The following is a 15521-nucleotide window of genomic DNA, read 5'->3' on the forward strand; positions in this document are numbered from 1 at the left end:
AGTCAGTAAAGGAGAACAGGTAACACGTTCATGGGTATCTTCACTTTGTATTTAAAATCCCATTATTTTAGCTTTTCTGCAGGGTTTATAGTTGTGACCGTCTCAAAGCATGTGCAGTTTTTCTTCTTTTCTTTTTTGTAAATTATAGCCTTGTGAACATAGCCATGTCTGTGGAACTGCAAGCAAGTTCAATTTTTTTATTGTGGTTATTTCTTTTACTTGCTCGAAATTTTTTTCATGTCTTTCCATTGCTATTTAAATAATGTCAAACCCATTGACTAGGTATTAGAGTGTACTAGAAGGTACTATGGCTACCTACTATAAGGCAGTAGTCCCAACATACTTTTTTTTAACTTACATGGCCTACTTTTCATTTTCATTATGTTCTACTCTTTAGCCAAACTAAGCTGTAACTCCCACCGCTTTATGAGCATATGATGTTTCCCTCACCTGGAATATCTCTGCTGGTCCCTCACCTTGTTTTATTTGCTCAGCAGATTTTTTAAATTAAAAGTTATTTTTTATTGTAAAATATATATAAAATTTACCATTTTAACTATTTTTAAGTGTTTAGTTCCAGGGCATTAAGAGTTCTCACATTGTGTGCAGCTATTACCACTGTCTCCAGAACTTTTTCATAATCCCAAACTGAAACTCTGTACCCATTAAACAACAACTCCCCATTCTCCCCTCTCCCTAGCCCCTGGTAACCACTGTTCTACTTTCTCTGTGAATTTGCCTCTTCTAGGTACCTCATAAAAGCAGAATCATAAAATATTTGTCTTTTTGTGTCTGGCTTATTTCACTTAGCATAATGTCTTCAAGTTTCATCCATGTTGTTGCAGATATCTGAATCTCATCCCTTTTTAAGGCCGAATCACATTTTATTGGATGTATATACCACAATATTTTGTCTATGCATTCATCTATCCATGGACACTTGGGTTGTTTTCACCTTTTGGCCATTGTGAATAATGCTGCTGTGAATATGGTTGTGCAAACACCTGTTCGAGTTCCCGCTTTCAGTTATTTTGGGTGTATACCCAGAAGTGAGATTGCCTGATCAAATAAATGGTCATTCAATCTTTAATTTTTTGAGGAACCATTGGGTTGTTTTTCCACAGAAGCTGCATTGTTTTACTTTTCCACCAACAGTGCACAAGGGCTCTAATTTCTCCACATCTTGCCAACACCTTGTTTTCTGTTTTTTTTTTTTTGATAATAGCCATTCTAATGAGTATAAAGTGGTACTAGCACACAAATCAAGATTTTCTTTCTTGAACAGCTAGAATCTCGACTTTCAGCTCTTTGGCATTCTCACGGCATGTTTATATGCTGCCCTCTAGTACTTGTGTATTTGTCTTGACTTCCCATTTAAACTATATTCCTTTGAGGTCAAGATTCTGGTCTTATGTGGGTCTAAGGCTAGGATAGCAGGAGCTCAGTAAGCATTTGTTGAATGCCTAAATTTACCCTTTAGCTTTGGTAGTCAATATGACAGTACCACAGAAAGTAAAACATTTGCCAGTGACATTAATGAGAGTTTGGTTTTCAAATGTGCAATACAGTTAAAAGAGAGTTCAAGAGTTAGTGTACTTTAGCAATGAGGACAAGGCTGGATAAGGTAAAGAGTAGAAAGGAAACCTTCATGTTTAGATTGGGAAGGTGAAAGGAACCTGTGAATCCATCGCTCATTACCTGAGGAAGGAATTGTAAAGTAGGATATTGTGGTACGTCTAGCCAACTGTCTGGCTGCCTTCAGAGTCTACTCTTAACCATTTCTGTGCTGCCTATTAATAATAAACAGCTAACATTTTTGAGACTTACTTTTTGCCAGACCCCATTGTAATGACTTGGCATGTGTAACTTTATTTAGACCTTACCAAACTGTTTATTTTACAGAAGAGGCAATCAGCACAGAATGACTAGGTAACTTGTAGGTGCTGGATTGATAATTTGAACCTAGGCAGTTTGGCTCCAGTGCCTGTTCTTTCTCTAAATCACAGTGCTGCTGCTTAAGTTAAAAAAAAAAAAAAAATTAGTCATTTTATTAAATAATAAAATATTTTAACACAGTCATGCATGCATATAGTTTAAATAGTCAAATGGTACTAAAAGGCTTATAACAATACGGTGGGTCTCTGACCCATCTCTCCCTGCTCCCCCAGTCATCTTCCTCCTTAGAAGCAACAAGTTTTGTCTCTTGTTGCTTCTAAGTGTCCTCTGGCATTTGCTTATCTCTCTATTTTATGTTATATATTATCTGTGTATGACTTCTGATCAGTCATCCCCCTGTTTTCCTTCCACCATTCTCCCAATGTAGTTATTTTGCAATTCTTTTTTTTTTTTTTTTTTTTTTTGGGTTATGTAATTTGTATAATATTTGTACACAGTTTGTAATCTGACAAACTGACAGAGCCAAGATTCCAATTCAGGTCTATCAGTTTATTTTGCAATTCTTAATTAAATCTATATTCAGTGTTTACACCAAACAAATATGTTTAACTGAGAATTGTCCTATATCGTCCCATATTATGATTGTTACCTTTCTTACTTTTTGCTTTTTTTCAAGTCGTTGCCTTTAAAATTTTTTCTTCAGTTTTCTCTGTAACTATTACTAATTCATCCCACACCATCTAATAGCTTTTTAGCACAATTTCTGGTATTGTCAGTCACTTCAGCTGATCTCTCAGTTAACTTACTTTTGCAGTTTCTATATACAGTATCTCCAGGTGTGTAGGTTCAACCTCTGTTCCAAAGGTCTTCTCTTTTACCTCTGCAGAGGAAACAACCTCCAGTCTTCGGTTGAATGAGGGTGGTGTTACGCAGCACTTAAATAGCATTCACCCAAACCTCCCACCCCACCGCCCCCAGTATTTCCAAAGGTCCTCAGTACTGCCAGTTCTTGGGCCTTTGGGAAATTCTTTTTTTTTTTTTTTTTTTTTTAAATTTATTTATTTATTTATTTTTGGCTGTGTTGGGTCTTCGTTTCTGTGCGAGGGCTTTCTCTAGTTGTGGCGAGCGGGGGCCACTCCTCATCGCGGTGCGCGGACCTCTCACTATCGCGGCCTCTCTTGTTGCGGAGCACAGGCTCCAGACGCGCAGGCTCAGTAATTGTGGCTCACGGGCCCAGTTGCTCCGCGGCATGTGGGATCTTCCCAGACCAGGGCTCGAACCCGTGTCCCCTGCATTGGCAGGCAGATTCTCAACCACTGCGCCACCAGGGAAGCCCTGGGAAATTCTTGTATAAACCAGGTTGATTATCTCAGCTTTCTCCATTTCTAGTTTAGCATTCAGCTTTCTAGACTCTCTTTAGTCAATTATTACTATCTACATTATTTACTTTTCTGCTTCCAAAATTGTGTTCTATTGTTCCTTCTTCCTGTTCTTGTGGGTTTTTGTTTAAAAGTAACAAAAAACAAAGAAATAAAAAGCAGGTATAATAAAACCATCAACTAGAGATAGGCACTATTGTCATTTTGGAGTATATCCTTTCAGTCTTTGTGTACATACAAGCTAAGCAGGTAGAAATTGGATTATGCCATATATGCTGTTTTTGGGCCTCTTTCATTACATTTATTACTCTAAATGCTATTTTCTCACAAACTATTATGCATACATTTTCTATTGTTGTTCATTGACATTTTCAATCTATTCTTATACCAAAATAAGTATTTGTGACATTTTCAATCTATTCTTATACCAAAGTAAGTATTTGTGACATTTTCTATCTATTCTTATGTCAAAATAAGTATTTGAGTAAAGAAGACCCATATGACAAGCACTTATCTTTTAAAAAATTGCTTTACCTTTATTCAAAACTGCAGTATTAATATTATTCTGTGCCCTGGTATTGATTTTGAAATTACCGTTACGTCTTATGGCTTTATTTCATCCAACCTGCAGATGGCAGAATTGTTTTATTTAAGCAGAAATTTTAAAGGTCAATTTTATTTAATGAGTTCTTGCATTGGAAAGAGAGGTGATTAAATGAGCAGCATCTCTTCCTATTAAAAAAGAAGCAAATTAATGTAAGGAACAGAGAGCTGCACTAAAAAAGTACTGGGTAATTTATTCAATTTGTCTGTCTTCATTTCATGATTTTTGTGTTTGGATTATAGTCGTATAAATGGACTAGAGCATGATGTCCAAGCAGTACCATAAGTAAATTGTGGAATTTTCTTAATTACTTCAGTCAGAGTAATGGAGCTTAGATCTGCTTCATTATTAGCCACAAAGCTATTTGTTCTGCATTTGTATTTTAAGAGTTTGCTTATATTAATCTTTTTTTTTTTAATCTGGAAACCTTTTAGAATTGATGTATAGATCATCAGTTTAAAGCTTTTATAGGTTTTGCTGAAGTACGAGTGTTTTGAGATAAAAGAAATACTCTAGAGAACAAGAAATTAGATTAGTGTGGATTGCTGTAAGATTCAGTGATTGATCAATTGCTCATGTGCCTGATAAGGAAGGTAAAGCAGCAATATACTGAGTGAAAAATTTCAACTTATTGTGTCATTATATTGAGGCAAAAAAAAAAAGAGATTAAGACAGTTGTGATGGATTTGTGAGACTCTGCTGTTAAAATCAGTATATTTAAATATAAACTAGAACAATGTACATTACGGTAGTTACCTTAAAAGTTTTTAAATATGTTTTTTAACTGCTATAGAAGGGCAGACTTTATAAGCCATTAGGTATACTTTGTTAGCTTGATGAAAAGAAATAGAACACTAAAATGACTACAAAAGGGTTAAAGTCTAACAAAATTTGGGGTATTTTTTGAGTACTAATTGAAATAACCTGTATGACCAGTGGAGTAAAAAACTGCATTTCCTTCATTCTTACTATAGTTGTGCCTAGTTATGAGTAGGAACTGTAATTGGTGCCCATTTCAAGGCCTCCTCAGTTTGACAGGAAAAAGGTAGAATGTACTGCTTATTGGAATGAGAAGGGAAGCTACATATAATTTCTAATGAAATTAAGCAACATCATGTGTAGGTTAAAATTCCAAGGAGTCTAGAAAAGCCCACACTATCTTCAGTAGAATTGATGGCAGCCATAAAGGCCAGATATTAGTTATATGTAGCCCTGTCATTCAAAACTGATATTATGATTATATAATTACTTTCCCACTGGAAAAAATATATTTGGAAAAGATGTGTATAATGTTCAGGTTGAAAGAGGATATACTAGAATGAAATATGCATTATTATTAATAAATTAATGCTTCCTTTTAAAAATCATTTTCTAGCATGAGCGTCTGAGGATAGATTAGTTAGATTAATCAGAAAATACATTGCACATTGTACTCTCCATATAAGTCAGTATAAGCAATCAAGAGATAGTACCGAATAATGGAAATGTCCAAAATGTCTTTCTTTGGTTTTTGTCACCTTCATTTTGGAGTAAGGATAGTGATCTATTACAGAATTTTTATATTTTATTGTCATTATTCAGAGAAGCAATTTCAATTCATCTATGAAGGGTGGCTGTATGAGGAATGATTATGTTCTTTTTATTTTTAAAATATGAAAAATTTAAGGTTCTTGAGGTGGTAATTCATAAAACGCAAAAAGTTTCAGAATGAAGTACTTAATGTCAGGAAAAATGTGAAGGTCTCGTAGGTGAGAGATTATAATAGGAGAGAGAATCATAAAATGAATATTAATTGTATCATGGCAACTAGAACCAAGGTATAAAAATATTGAAGAGAGACCTTGTTTTGAGAGAACTGAGTTGATATTTGTCATAAATTGGAATCTGGACATAGAATCATAGAAGTTCATTTATTTTGCTTCTTTGTAGTGGAACTATTTGATGTATAAATTTACTGTGTATATGATTTTGAAATATTGCATCTCGTAGTGCCAGGCTTGAACTTTTTGATAGAGAGGGATTGTTAGGCTGCTTGATTGGACACGTGAGGAATGCTCACATGGATTTGATACGTCTGGTTTGTTGTGTTTGAATTTCTGGATGAATAGGCTATAAATAACCAATGATTAATTAGTTGATAATCCATATTGGTAAGGATTATCAATTAACGGTGAGCAGTAGTACAGTGTAGGAGAGGACAGCCTTGAGAGTTAGGCAGAATTCAAATCCCTTAATCAGTGGATTGTAGTTTTCTCATGGATGAAATGGGTGTGTTGACTTAGAATTTGGTTAGGGCTGTATCATTGTTGGGGTATTGAGAGTGATGATTCTACATTTCTATCCTTGTAGATTGGTACCAATTGAGAAGGCAAAGACCAGACAGATGGAGATCAAAGTAACAGTTTTAATGTTGATGGTTTTGTTGTATTGGAAAATGTGACTTAAATCTGTGGCCTTCTCCAGTTGGACTCCTCAGTACAACCCCTGTTTAGACTTTGGGCTTTTGTTTGAGAGAGACAGTTTGTGTATACAAAGCAAACACACATCCTGAATTGCTTCCCGGCACCCACTGGGCCCTGATGGCAGGAATAGAGAGAGGTGGGCTTACTATCTGCCTTTGAAAGGCAGGTCCATTTATGCCTAGTGCATAGAAGAACTGAAAGGAAAATACAGGTTCCCTGTAGGCAGGCAGGTCTTAAAATGAGGAAAAGGCTGAGGCAGATGTATTTGCCTGGATCCTTTTCCCAGTCCTTTAGAGGGGAGTGAATGAACAGTGACGGGAGGATAGAAGCTTCCTTCCAAATGCTTCCGAAATGGCACTCCTTTACCATGAAGCCATAGGAACTCTCCATTTGAAATTACAATAACATTAGTTCAGTTTCCCAAAGGAAATATTTAACTACATTTAACATTAGTATTCTGTTCCCTTATTTATTTTTTTAACACATCTTTATTGGAGTATAATTGCTTTACAATGGTGTGTTAGTTTCTGCCATATAACAAAGTGAATCAGCTATAGGTATACATATATCTCCTCCCTCTTGAGCCTCCCTCCCACCCTCCCTATCCCACCCCTCTAGGTGGTCACAAAGCACCGAGCTGATCTCCCTGTGTTATGCGGCTGCTTCCCACAAGCTATCTATTTTATATTTGGTAGTGTACATATGTCAATGCTGCTGTCTCACTTCGTCCCAGCTTCCCCTCCCCCCCCACCCCCATGTCCTCAAGTCCGTTCTCTACGTCTGCATCTTTATTCCTGTCCTGCCCCTAGGTTCATCAGAACCTTTTTTTTTTTTTTAAGATTCCATATATATGTGTTAGCATACGGTTCTTGTTTTTCTTTGTCTGACTTACTTCACTCTGTATGACAATCTCTAGGTCCATCCACCTCACTACAAATAACTCAATTTCATTTCTTTTTATGGCTGAGTAATATTCCATTGTATATATGTGCCACAACTTCTTTATCCATTCATCTGTCGATGGACACTGAGGTTGCTTCCATGTCCTGGCTATTGTAAAGAGTGCTGCAGTGAACACTGTGGTACATGACTCTTTTTGAATTATGATTTTCTCAGGGTATATGCCCAGTAGTGGGATTAGTGGGTCATATGGTAGTTCTATTTTCAGTTTTTTAAGGAACCTCCATACTGTTCTCCATAGTGGCTGTATCAATTTACATTCCCACCAACAGTGCAAGAGGCTTCCCTTTTCTCCATACCCTCTCCAACATTTATTGTTCGTAGATTTTTTGGTGATGGCCATTCTGACCAGTGTGAGGTGATACCTCATTGGGTTTTGATTTGCATTTCTCTAGTGATTAGTGATGTTGAGCATCCTTTCATGTGTTTGTTGGCAATCTGTATATCTTCTTTGGAGAAAATGTCTATTTAGGTCTTCTGCCCATTTTTGGATTGGGTTGTTTGTTTTTTTTGATATCAATTCCCTTATTTTTAACCCTAAAACATCAATGGGAGGAAAAAAAAGCCCTAGTCTACCCTTTTCCACATTTGAATTATGTCAGATGTGGTATATTTTGCTTTTTTGGGTCAGAGAGTTGAATAATCTGAGGAGAGAATAGGTTTTGTGGAAGATTTCAGGCAATGTAATTTGTTACTATGGCTACTGCTAAATAAGCACTGGAGCAATCTGTGAACTATTTTATTAGTATAAACTTTATGTAAATTGTAATCTAACAGCTGTGCGCTCTTTAAGTATGGTCCTGGACAGTGGAATTATCGGGAAGTGCATCTGGCCAAATATATAGCGTGTCTCCTTTTTTGATATCTAAGGAAAAAGTAGCTATGCTTTATTGAGAGGTCACCCTGGTTTGAGTCTATCTTTTTGGGTCCCTAGCTGAATTGTGGTATGAAACACAATCTGAGATTAATTTAACTACTTAAGTTCACTTGCCCTATCATTCTTGACAAGGCAAACCTCTGCTTTTCACACTTAGCATCAAGAACCTTCGATTTCTGAATAGTGTAATATTAGATTAAAGTAAAAACACAACCAGTTTCTAAAGTTTAATCTTGATTATTCTGTTGTAAGTCTAATCTTAATTCTTTTGTTTTAGGTTATCAGAACTCTAGTTTTATTTCTTTTTTTCTTTTTTTTTTTGTGTTTTCCTTTGGTCATTCTACTTGTAAATATTTTTTGCAGCAACAAAAGGGGAAGGAGAAGAAGATGAAACACAAATCAGCTTTTCTTTTTTTTAATCTTGTAAGCACCTGGCTTGAAAATATGCATAGAGGGCTTGGGGAACTATGAAAAAGGAGTTGAAAATATTCCAGAAAAGATTACTGAACACTTAGTTTGACCAGTTGGGTGTCTTTCAGACTGTGGAATATTTTTTTTCTCAAATTGAATTCGATATTAATTTACTTGAACTTTTTGTTGCTGCATCATGAGGTGCATTATTTTTTGTGTTTAATCTTTCCTTTTTTCAATTTCAGCTGATCCTATTACGATACTAATGCCATCACTGTCTCCTACAATGGAAGAAGGGAACATTGTGAAATGGCTGAAAAAGGAAGGTGAGCAATGCATTACTAATACCTGTGTTATTTGATCATTTTGGTTTTCTCCTAATGAGCTGGTTTACACAATACATGATATACATGAAATGATTGGTTCCTTTGCTTGTTAATCTTAATTGTTTAAATAAAAATTTCTCATGGTAATGTAGCAAAGGTTTTCTAGGTTCAGCCTGTATCTTTTCACAAGCAGAGAATGGTAAACTATTTTAGTGCTTTTTTCCAAGTTTTAGTTCTTACTCTTAGCTTTTAGTTTCAACATCATAAATTTGTCAATCCCCTAAAGTTAATTTGTGACTTTATAATAATTCTGTGTGTGTGTTTCCTGTAACTAGGCAAGCTGATTATAAATTTCATTGGAAAGAATAAATAAGTAAGAATAATAAGAAAAATTCTCATTAAAGAAGAGCAGAGAGGAGAGTTGTAGACCTACTAGATATTGAAACATGTTATTAAGCCTTTATAATAAAAACTGTGGTATTGGTGCTTAAAAAGACAGACTAACAGAACTGAATGGAAAATGAGGAAATAGACATGAATATTTAGTGTTTAAATAATGAAGGAAGACGATATTAGATTTAGTCTTTGTACTATCCCAATGATAAATTACAAGTGAATCAGTCACTTAATATACAAAAATGAAACCAGACAAGTACTAGGAAAAAAGCTGGTGAATTCCTCTGAACCTGGAAGTGGATAAGCACCCTAACTACAACTCAAAATCCAGATGCAATAAGGGAAATATAGATACATTTTATGGTAAAAATAATAACTTTATTATAGCTGTAAACATAATAAAGTAAAAAAGATGACAAATTGGAGAAGGGTATTTGCAGTTTTTAATCACAAAGGGTTAGTATTTCTGAAAAATAGAGAATAAGAAAACTATCAACTCAGCAAGAAAATGTGCAAGATATAAGAACAGATGGTTTGCAGAAAAAGAACTGCAAATTGCCTCTAACATATGAAAAGCTATTTAATATTTGTACTAATAAATATGCAGATTAATACTACACTGATACATCATTTCTTACCAATCATATTGACAGAAATTAAAAAGTTTGACAAGTTATTCTGTTGATGAGACTGTGGAGGGAATGGGGGGAAGCAGGCACTCTCTAACATTGCTGTTGGAAATGCAAAACGGTATAAGCCCTAGGGGAGAGAATTTGTCAATACCTAGAAAAATTACATTTATATTTACCCTTTCGCCAGGCAGTTCTATTTCTAGGGATCCTATCTCAAGGCAAAAATAAGAAAAGATGCACATGTGAGGCTATTTATTGCAGCGGTGTTTGTAATAGCAAAAGTTAGAAACAATCCATCTGTTGGTCAGTACACAATTTGATGAATAACGTATACTACATCCACAACTATAGAAAGGAATGAAGAGTGTCTATACTATTGTAGAGTGACCTTCAGAGGAAAAAAGCAGGGTGGTGACTAATAGATATAGTGTGTATCATTCATTGAAGAAAGGGATGGGAATACTAATATTTGGAAATTTTTTTTAAAAAAGGATAAAACAAAAATTTAACAACAAAAAAATGGTTATTTGTAGTGTGATGGAGGAAACAGTGTGGTGGATGGAGAGAGGAGCAGAAGCTAGACTTCTCTGAATACATCTTGTTTTGTCTCCTTAACTTGGAACCATATACATATTTTGCATAATTTTAACACAGAATTTAATTTTAAAAGACCCCTAAAAATGGAAACCAACTGAAACAGAAGAACCTAATTATATATTGAGTTGCTGATATAACAACCATGCAAGGAGGGGCTATTTCAAATGTCAACAAACTTGACTATCTATCGCTACTAGATTGTAATTAAAGGACAATGACATCTCTAAAAATATCTTAAATTGTTTAGAGTAATAGTATTATAGTGGTTATGTTGGTATTTTTATTCTAAGGTTTTTAAAAAATGTATTTTATGGGATAAAGCAAATGAGTGATTAAGATGGTATTATTGGGAATCCAGCCTTTGAGTGTGGTTTAAAGGAAAAACAGATGAAAGATAGCTAAGGCTAAGGAAAGATCCTGTGATGGTAAATTTTCTAGCTCTTTTTCATGGCAGGGCCTGGAAAAATGACAAACCCAGTAGCAATGAGCACCCCTAACAATGAGACTATAGTATCTAAATGCCATTTCCTACTAAAGTAAACCAAAGCTCCTTGGAAAATAGCTACTTCCCGGTCTGGGGCAGGAAATGTACAAGATGAGCTTGGAACATCTTGTCAATTTAGAAAGGAAAGCAGTTATCAAAAACTCCTGAGGGCGTCTTAAAGGACTCAGGAGCCAAAAATGGGACAATTTGAGGATCAGTAAGAATAATATCTACAGTGGATTGAAACACATTAAATATATTTAAATTTGAAGCTCACAATAATACCAAAGAAAAATACTAATAGTTGGTCTGCTTTGGGGGATGCTAGTAAATTAACTCATTTTCAAAACTGGTAATAAGTGGAAAGACTCAAGTATTTTTCCCTGCCTTTCCTATATGAACTGTAGTTTAGAGTAACCAAGTAGTTGGTGATGATAAGTTTCTAATTATTGGCATATCCCAGCTCTTAAAAGATGGAGGAATGATAGAATGTCACTGTATCACAATTTTGCAATCTCTAATGAATTAAGGGATATAGCCAGTGACCATCAATGGTTGCTAATATCACAAAAAGAGAGAAAACCAGATAGTACCACCAGCTATAAGGTTGTCTTGCCAGAAAATTGAGCTGAATTGATCAAGCCTGTAGTTCTTGCTACCAATTTCCAGGAAATATAGGGGAAAGAGGCATGTATCCAATGACACCAAGAGGAGTATATCAGCATAACCCGGACTGTGGGGATTTCTACAGGCCAATTTCATCAACAAATTCATGTCAAGGGATGGGAAGATGGGGAAAGGAAGGAGGTAGGGGAACCTATAGCTTCAAGGAGATTTAAGAGACCAGTTCCAATGTAGGGACCTTATTTTGTTTATGATTCAAGCGAATAAAACATTTGGGGAATTTGAAAATTATATGTTTAATTAGATTAAGGAATTAATCATTTTAGAGGTTTAATGATACTATGCTAATAATTTTTAAAATCTTACCTATAAGAAATATGAGTTGAAATACTTACGTATGAAATGATAGTACGTCTGGCCTTAACTTCACAATACCTCTGGTGGGAGGATAAGAGTATAAGTATTCATGAGTCAGTTGACAGTTGTAATAGTTATAAAAGTTGGTTCATTAACTTTCCTTATAACTTTTGTGTATGTTTGAACTTTTTGTACTAATATATATTTTCTAAAGTTGTCCAATCAGTAGCCTTTGGGATATAACATGGAGTGAGAAACTACTCTTTCCTCAGCTTTTTATGAGCTCCAAGTGAATTTGAATCTTGCTGTTACTAAGAAAATACTTGCTACAATACTACCTACAAAGCTATATTAATCTATTGTTTATAGCAACCATTTTGCCAGATTTTTTAAAATTTATTTTTTTACTGAGGTAACATTGGTTTATAACATTGTATATTTCATGTGTACAACCTTATATTTCTACTTTTGTATATGCTACAGCATGCTCACCACCAAAAACTTAGTTTCCGTCTGTCACCATACAGTTGATCCTCTTTGCCCATTTTGTCCTCCCCTCCTTCCCCTGGCCCTTCTGCTCTGGTAACCACTACTCTGTTCTCTGTAGCTACATGTTTGTTTCTGTTTGGTTTGCTTTGTTCATTTCTTTTGTTTTGTTTTGTTTGTTATATTCTACATATCGTGAAATTCTACAGTATTTGTCTTTCTTTGACTTATTTCATCTAGCACAATACCCTCAAGGTCCATCAATGTTGTTGCAAATAGTGAAATTTTCATCTTTTTATAGCTGAGTAATATTCCATTATATATATGCATATATCTCACATCTTTATCCATTTATCCATTGATGGGCACTTAGGTTGTTTCCATACCTTGGCTATTGTAAATAATTATTTTGCCAGATTTTAATACTTAGTATGGTGCTTAAAAAATAAGACTAAGCATATGAAGGCCAAAGAGATAAGGATGCTATAGCGCTCATGGTACAGAAGGAGGACAGAGGAAAAATTACTGTGAAGGAAGCTGGAGAAGGAGACTTTTTATTTTTCTGGCAGCTGCTTTCTTTTCCTTTTTCCTTCCTCTGGTCATTGCCATATGTGTCTGTAGAGTAACCAGGTACTGACTGTGGGATGGATTCTTTTAGCCACCTCCCTATGCTTTACTCATTCTGCAACATGTTAAACTTTTGGGGAGATGAATCTTCAGTCCCTTATTAGGGCTTGTTGGACAGATGCACAGAGAAATTGACCAGATGAGTTCCCCATAGCCATTATTATGCTTCAGCGTGAGAAATGGTAAACCAAGTGTTAAAAATGGAAAGAGAAAGGGAAGAGTGAGTTGAGAATGAAGGACATGGTCTGGGAGGATTTGACTGATTCCAGAGACTAGCCCTGGCAAGGACTTCTGGGGTCTCTATATGTGATTCGGTGGGCATGGGAGGTCATCCAGGCAAATGTTGATATTGAGTGGTCCAGGCTAGCGCTTATAAAATTGTATAGATTAAAAGCTTTTGCACAGCAAAGGAAACCATAAACAAGACGAAAAGACAACCCTCAGAATGGGAGAAAATATTTGCAAATGAAGCAACTGACAAAGGATTAATCTCCAAAATACACAAGCAGCTCATGAAGCTCAATATCAAAAAAACAAACAACCCAATCCAAAAATGGGCAGAAGACCTAAATAGACATCTCTCCAAAGAAGATACAGATTGCCAACAAACACATGAAAGGATGCTCAACATCACTAATCATTAGAGAAATGCAAATCAAAACTACAATGAGGTATCACCTCACACCAGTCAGAATGGCCATCATCAAAAATTCTACAAACGATAAATGCTGGAGAGGGTGTGGAGAAAAGGGAACCCTCTTGCACTGTTGGTGGGAATGTAAATTGATACAGCCACTATGGAGAACAGTATGGAGGTTCCTTAAAAAACTAAAAATAGAACTACCATATGACCCAGCAATCCCACTACTGGGCATATACCCTGAGAAAACCATAATTCAAAAAGAGACATTTAGGGCTTCCCTGGTGGCGCAGTGGTTGAGAATCTGCCTGCCAGTGCAGGGGACACGGGTTCGAGCCCTGGTCTGGGAGGATCCCGCGTGCCGCGGAGCAACTGGGCCCGTGAGTCACAATTACTGAGCCTGCGCGTCTGGAGCCTGTGCTCCGCAACAAGAGAGGCCGCGATGGTGAGAGGTCCGCGCACCGCGATGAAGAGTGGCCCCCGCTTGCCGCGGCTGGAGAAAGCCCTTGCACAGAAACACAGCCAAAAATAAATAAATAAATAAATTTAAAAAAAAAAAAGAGAGACATTTACCACAGTGTTCATTGCAGCACTATTTACAATAGCCAGGACATGGAAGCAACTTAAGTTTCCATCGACAAATGAATGGATAAAGAAGTTGTGGCACGTATATACAGTGGAATATTACTCAGCCATAAAAAGAAACAAAATTGAGTTATTTGTAGTGAGGTGGATGGACCTAGAGACTGTCATACAGAGTGAAGTAAGTCAGACAGAGAAAAACAAACCATATGCTAACACAATGTATGGAATCTAAAGGAAATAAAAAAGTGGTTCTGATGAACCTAGGGGGAGGACAGGAATAAGGACGCAGACGTAGAGAATGGAACTGAGGACACGGGGAGGGAGAAGGGTAAGCTGGGACGAAGTGAGAGAGTAGCATTGACGTATATACACTACCAAATGTAAAATAGATAGCTAGTGGGAAGCAGCCTCATAGCACAGGGAGATCAGCTCGGTGCTTTGTGACCACCCAGAGGGGTGGGATAGGGAGAGTGGGAGAGAGACGCAAGAGGGAGGGGATATGGGGATATATGTATACATATAGCTGATTCACTTTGTTATGCAGTAGAAACTAACACAATGTTGTAAAGCAATTATATTCCAATAAAGATGTTAAAAAAAAAATTGTATAGAGAGAACTTAGGCAGTGGTAAGAGTTCAGAGTCTGACCTAGTTATGCTGTGATTCTAGGAGATGAGCCGTTCATGGCAGTAAGGACAAGTGTTGGGCGTCGGGAAGAAGGCTGCAAGTATTTAGTAGCTTGGGAGTTTGAGAGAAGGCCCCAGTTCTTGCAGGTGGGGTGGGCAGGGCTGGGGTGCTAGGAAAGTCAACAAGAGAAATTACAGAATGGGCCTCACAGCAGGAGTTTGGGACTGTGGATTGGGCCAACATAGAGGATAGGAGGTGTGGCACAATGAGGCTATCCAGATGACCATGACTGGTCCTTGATGTGCTATGTACCACCTCTGATTGGAAGCACATCTTAATTCTGTTCCTTAGTGGTGAACATGTCTGAGTTTTGATATGTTTCCTTTTGTGGTTATGACTAGCATAGTAATAATCAATAGAACAGACCCAGCAGCACTGTAAGTGGCTGATCAGTAAATATATTGACAGAGGGGACGGTAAGGCAAGAGCAGGAGATGTGACAGGCATCGAGAAGGCTTTACAGATGAGGTACTATTTGAGTTGGTCCTTAT

General features: G+C 36.5%; 1 protein-coding gene across 4 annotated transcripts in view; it reads left to right on the top strand.

The window, feature by feature from the left end:
• PDHX (pyruvate dehydrogenase complex component X) overlaps positions 1 to 15521 on the top strand; it is a 77101-nt gene that overhangs the window by 4664 nt on the left and 56916 nt on the right. For all 4 annotated transcript variants that reach the window (XM_061203236.1, XM_061203238.1, XM_061203235.1 and 1 more), the window contains exon 2: positions 8835 to 8915. In XM_061203236.1, the coding sequence (XP_061059219.1) occupies positions 8835 to 8915 (81 nt within the window). The remainder of the gene's footprint in view (positions 1 to 8834; positions 8916 to 15521) is intronic.

Source organism: Eubalaena glacialis, chromosome 10 (assembly GCF_028564815.1).
Source record: "Eubalaena glacialis isolate mEubGla1 chromosome 10, mEubGla1.1.hap2.+ XY, whole genome shotgun sequence".
In the NCBI taxonomy this organism is placed as follows: Eukaryota; Metazoa; Chordata; class Mammalia; order Artiodactyla; family Balaenidae; genus Eubalaena; species Eubalaena glacialis.